The sequence below is a fragment of the Mustela nivalis genome (genome assembly GCF_964662115.1).
Source record: "Mustela nivalis genome assembly, chromosome: 1".
NCBI classification, from domain to species: domain Eukaryota; kingdom Metazoa; phylum Chordata; class Mammalia; order Carnivora; family Mustelidae; genus Mustela; species Mustela nivalis.
Genome location: NC_139020.1, coordinates 163290378 through 163296377, shown reverse-complemented (window position 1 = coordinate 163296377; position 6000 = coordinate 163290378). Strand labels below are relative to the sequence as shown.

Below are 6000 nucleotides of genomic sequence, written 5' to 3'. Positions count from 1 at the left end.
ACTCTGTACCTCCATTTATGCAATCCAAGTTTGTAGTGAATTTTTGTGTATGTGTGCTTCTGTTTCATTCCTTTGGTATTTGTTGGGCTTAGAGTACCTAACAGCCCCAGATCTTTTCATAGGAATGTTTGCAAAACCCTCTTTCTGAACTTGTGCAATTGGAGTCTTGGCTCTAAAGTGAGGGGCTGTACATTTATTCTCTTTTATACTTTATCCAATAGACAAGTTGCCTTCCCTGACTAGATGGGGTCAGAGGAGACTCCAAATGTGTTCTCATACTTAAGAAACCTGAAGGAACATTTAGCTGACTCTTTTTTTAGTCCAGGGAAGAAAACGTTTATTTGAATCTTGTTGGAATCCAAAGCAGCAGGGCCGGCACTAGGCAATGGGGCTAGAGAAGATGCCTTGATGCTGTGGCTTTAGTCCCCAGCAGCTCCCTGTATCAGGCTTACCCTAGGGGCATGGCATGATGGCTCCCTGCCTCAGGGCAGTAGGTTCTCTTTCCTTGGATGACTCTGTAAGGCTTAGAGGCCACCTGGATGGCCTGGCAATTTGAGAGGAATAAGAGGCTCACACGGATTATAGCTTGTAGGGCCCAGGGGTCTCCTACTGTCTTCTGAGAAAGTAGCATCCTAGAATTCTCCTGCTGATCCAGGAACCACGAAGGGCATAGGTGTGGTACCTTTCCTCTGCCTTCCAACCTGGCAGCTGGATTGAATGCCAGTACCGCCCAAATAATGCCTGGGTCCAGGCTGGTGTCAGCGTTCAGACTACATGGAAGGAAAAGCGCTCTCTTTATTGCTCTAGACTGGCCCGCCTGTGTGTCTCCCAGGACGGCGCTCTGCCCTTGTGCACTCAGGAGATGCAGTATGGTCATACTGGGGCCCAGCGTGGCTGCTGGCCCAGCACTGGCCTCAGTCGGTCTTCCTGAATCCTGGAAAGCAAAGCCCACAGGATGGCATGGGATTCTGAAGGCAGCAAGGTCTCATCTATACTATTCCCCTCAGTTGCCCAGATACTTCTCACAGCTGGAATAATGTGGTCACCCTAGAAGCCATGGCTCTCCATCACCTGCAGCCACTGCAATTAATTTCCCTTTCATAAATTAAATAGGTTATAGGAGACAGCCTCAGCATAGAGCCACATAGCCCCCTGGCCTCCTACATCATGGTAGGCACAGAGCTGCTGTCAGAAAGAAAGAGGAGCTCCTTTAGCCTAGCCCAACCACACTAGCTGTGTGACCCTTGGCAAATCACTCCACCTCTCTGGGTCTCAGTTCCCTCATCAGTCCTTTGCAACATAACTGCAGCACACTTAGTAGGCAAATAAAATCCTGGCAAAAATGGTGTTTGGGTAAATGCAAAGGTCTATGAGAGAATGAGGAACACCAAGATTCCCTTCACTTTTCTACTGTGTTCTACACTTGAAAACTTTCACCTCTGTTTTTCACATGCTTTTGCACAACACCATTGTGCAGTGGGTATTACTACACCCATCATCCAGTGGAGGAAACGGAGGCTGAAAGATGATCCTGGGCCCCAGAGCTGGTGAATCAGCAAGAGCAGCCCTTGAACCCAGGCCCCTGACTCCAGACCCTGTGCTCTTTCCTATAGGCTAAGCCTCGTTTGCAACCAGAGACCCTGATAGGGAGAAAGAGGGTGAATGTAAGAAGGGTGGGAACATTACCCATCAGCCTAAGCTTCTGAAAGAGCGGGATGAAGCCGTGCAGAACACTGTGGATCCGGTAAACTGCTCACAAACAAAGAAAAGGAGTTTGACCTTTGTGCCCCAACAAGGGACTCAGGCTCACCCCCCACCCACCCGCAGACAAAAGCTTAAACCACACACACAGGGATTAGCAGTGGAATTTCAGGCAGCAGGTTGAGCTTAGATAATAGTACTGGAGTTATTATTATTAAAAACAATGACCTCCAATAGCAATAACAGTGCCAGGAAACTCAGTGAATTCAGTACCCCGCTCCTGAACTGCCCTGTTTTCCATCTCTGGCTAATTCTGTTTGTTTGCCACTTTAAACTGTTTTTGTTGCATTTTTGTGGAGCTGCCCATTTTTTCCGTGGGGGTTTGCCAATGACCTCACCGTGACCTTGAAAGTGGTCAGGAAGAAAACATAAGCATAAGGAAATCTTTAAAAAATGTTTATGTGGTGCCTTTCTGACCCTTGGTGGGCATCTGTGGGCGTCCAGTCACCACCCCTAAAGAGTCTGTGTGTGTGTGGGCGGGTGTGCGCGCGCGCCTATGGGGGGAGCTTACCCAGCCCAAAATAGATGCCGACAGTCTCCAGGGAGGCGAAGGTAAGTAGGCCGACTCCAAGGGACATGAACCAGTCTGGAAGAGCAGCAAGGGAGAGAAGCATCAGCCTGCAAGTCTGGACCCTCCTATCCCCCCACCTGTTTCCATGGTCCTCACCTGCATAATAGTGATAACACACCAGCAAGGTCCCAATGGCAAAGCAGAGCAGGACAAAATGGAAAAACTCATCTGTAAAGGCAGAGGTGGGAAATTACTATTTGCCTCTTTCTCTCTCTCTTTTTTCTTCTTTTTGTTACTAAAAGTAGTGCTGTCTCTGCTCCAATGTAACTTTATTCAGAACCCAACTAAAAAATCACCCCAGCCCCACTCCTTTCCAGGCTTTATCTCTTTTTATTATTTTTCTGACACTGACACCACTCAACTTGTTATATATTTATTTCCACACTTATTCTCAAAAAACAAACAAACAAAAAAAATGAAACAGATTTATTTTCTGTTCCTCTCAGTAGAATGGTAGGTAGGAATTTTGCTCAGAGACTAAAGTACTGCCAGGCATGCAGAGCTGCCCAATACTTTGTTTGTCAAATGAATATTAAAGGCAATTGTATAAAATGCAAATATGTCGGGGCACCTGGGTGGCTCAGTGGGTTAAGCTGCTGCCTTCGGCTCAGGTCATGATCCCAGGGTCCTGGGATCGAGTTCCGCATCGGGTTCTTTGCTCAGCAGGGAGCCTGCTTCCCTCTCCCTCTCTCTGCCTGCCTCTCTGTCTACTTGTAATCTCTGTCTGTCAAATAAACAAAAAAATAAATAAATAAAATAAAATAAAATGCAAATGTGTCAAGCCTAAAAGTTTCACAATCCCCCATTTTCCCTCTCTAATCCCCCTCCTTAAAGACAGCTTCCAGGCATATATACGCACATTCAAAAAAACCAAAAGCAGGGGCGCCTAGGTGCCTCGGTGGCTCAGAGGATTAAGCCGCTGCCTTAGGCTAAGGTCATGATCTCAAGATCCTGGGATGGAGCCCCCGCACGGGGCTCTCTGCTCAGCAGGGAGCCTGCTTTCCCCCCACCCTGCCTGTCTCTCTGCCTACTTGTGATCTCTCACTGTCAAATAAATAAATAAAATCTTAGAAAAAAAAAACAAAAACCAAAAGCAGGGAGGCGTCACAGTCCCAGATTTAAAGATACACTACAAAGCTGTAGTAATCAAAACAGTATGACATTAGTATGAAAATAGACACACAGATAAATAGAACAAAGTAAGGGCGCCTGGGTGGCTCAGTCATTAAGCATCTGCCTTCAGCTCAAGTCATGACCCCAGGGTCCTAGGATGGAATCCCATGTCAGGCTCCCTGCTCGGTGGGAAGCCTGCTTCTCCCTCTCCCACTCCCCCTGCTTTTGTTCCCTCTCTTGCTGTGTCTCTCTCTGTCAAATAAATAAATAAAATCATAAATAAATAGATATCCAGATAGATAGACAGAACAAAATAGATAGTTCAGAAATAAAGCCATGCTTTTATGGTCAATTAATCATCAACAAAGGAGGCAAGACTATCCAATGGAAAAAAAAAAAAACAGCCTCTTCAATAAAAGGTATTGGGAAAACTGGACAGGAACATGCAAAAGAATGAAACTGGACCACTGTCTTACATCATACACAAAATAAATTCAAAATAGAAGGAAGACCTAAATGAGAGACAGGAAACCATAAAACTCCTAGAAGAAAATATAGACAGTAATTTCTTTGACGTCAGCCATAGCAAGTTCTTTCTAGATATGTCTCCTGATGTCAGGGAAACAAAAGCAAAATTAAACAAATGGGACTGTACCAAAATAAAAAGCTGCACAGCAAAGGAAACCATCAACAAAACAAAAGGAAACCTAGTGAATGGGAGGAGACTTTTGCAAATGATACATCTGATAAGGGATAATATCCAAAGTATATAAAAAGCTTATATAACCGCACACCAATATTAATAATAATACTAATAATCCAATTAAAAATGCACAGAAGACATGAACAGACATTTTTCCAAAAAAGACATCCAGATGGCTGAGAGACACATAAAAAGATGATGAGCATCACTCATCATTAGGGAAATGAAAATGAAAACCACAATGAGGGCGCCTGGGTGGCTCAGTGGATTAAGCCGCTGCCTTCGGCTCAGGTCATGATCTCAGGGTCCTGGGATCGGGTCCCGCATCGAGCTCTCTGCTCGGCAGGGAGCTTGCTTCCCTCTCTCTCTCTCTGGCTGCCTCTCTGTCTACTTGTGATTTCTCTCTGTCAAATAAATAAAAATCTTTAAAAAAAAAAAAAAAAAACCCACAATGAGATATTCCCTCACACCTGTCAGAATGGCTTAAATAAAAAAGAAAAGAAATAACAACTATGTGCAGGGTGTAGAGAAAAAGGAACCCTCATGTACTGTTGTCGGGAATGAAAATTGGTGTAACCACTGTGGAAAACCAATTATGGGGGTTCCTTAAAAAATTAAAAATAGAATTATTATACAATCCAGTAATTCCACTACTGGGTGTTTACTCAAATAAAAAAAAAAAACACTAATTCGAAAAGATATATGTACCCCTATGTCTATTGTAACTTTATAACAGCCAAATTATGGAAGCAACTCAAAATGTCCATCAAAGGATGAATGGATAAGAAAAATATGGTATGTGTATGTTATGGAATATTACCCAGCCATAAAAAGAATGAGATCTTGCCATTTGTAACAACATGGATGAAGTATAATGTTATGTGTACCAAGTCAATCAGAGAAAGACAAACATCATATGATTCACTCAATACGTGAAATTTAAGAGACAAAACAAAGAAAAAAGGGAGACAAACAAAAGAACCAGATTCTTAACACACTGATGGTCACCAGAGGAGAGGTGGGTGGGGGGAAGGGGTGAAACAGGTGAAGGGGATTAAGAGTATACTTATCATGATGAGCAGAGTAATATATAGAATTACTTAACCATTATATTGTACACGTGAAACTAATGTATCACTGTATGTTAATTATACTTGAATTTTTTTTAAAAAGCAGGACCAGTTTGTACACCTGCAGCTCCATCATTTATTTTATTCCTCTCATAGATAGATCAGGGCCATATTTCCATCTCAGAACATATGTAGATCAGCACTATTCTTTTGGAAGGCTGCATAGTGTTCCGTGGTATAAACTTAACCTAATTTATTTGTCTGGTCCCCCAATGATGAACCTAGAAGTGTCTGATTTTTCGCTGTTACTGATGCTGCACCAAATACCACTACACATGAATCTCTGTGCACATATTTCTGTGGACCCCATGCCTAGAAGTGGAATTGTAGGCTTGGAGGGTTCTCCAAGGAGAGGTGCTGAAAGTGGGTTCTGTGCCTTGAGCAGTTGTTCAAGTGTTCTCTGTGAATGAGGCCCTCCTGCACTTAGTCAGGTGCTGGGCTAGTCCCTGGGGAGATGACCCAGGGCCCTCGACTCAGTGGAGGGGCTGAGATTAGTCGAGGCTCTGCTGTCTGTGTCCAAAGGACAATGAGCAAGGGTCAGGTTGGCATTAAAGGCACAGGGGTATCAAACTGAGATCATGCTCTAGGAAGGAGAGCAGAAAGGGGAATCACCTTCTTGCTTTAGGATATAATGTCATGTTCTGCACTTTAAGAGTCCTGGTTTTAGTCCAATGAGGCACATTTCATAGCCCAGGGAAGATCTAGAACTCTGGTTCATTTAC

General features: G+C 43.9%; 1 protein-coding gene across 4 annotated transcripts in view; it reads right to left on the bottom strand.

Annotated features, from left to right (window-relative positions):
* Window positions 1-311: 311 nt before the first annotated feature.
* TMEM40 (transmembrane protein 40) overlaps window positions 312-6000 on the bottom strand; it is a 34149-nt gene continuing 28460 nt past the window's right edge. For all 4 annotated transcript variants that reach the window (XM_082749078.1, XM_082749076.1, XM_082749079.1 and 1 more), the window contains exons 8-11: window positions 2429-2500; window positions 2273-2347; window positions 1687-1749; window positions 312-934 (exon numbers count right to left, since the gene is read on the bottom strand). In XM_082749078.1, coding sequence (XP_082605204.1) covers window positions 915-934; window positions 1687-1749; window positions 2273-2347; window positions 2429-2500 — 230 coding nt within the window. In that variant the 3' untranslated portion in view covers window positions 312-914. The remainder of the gene's footprint in view (window positions 935-1686; window positions 1750-2272; window positions 2348-2428; window positions 2501-6000) is intronic.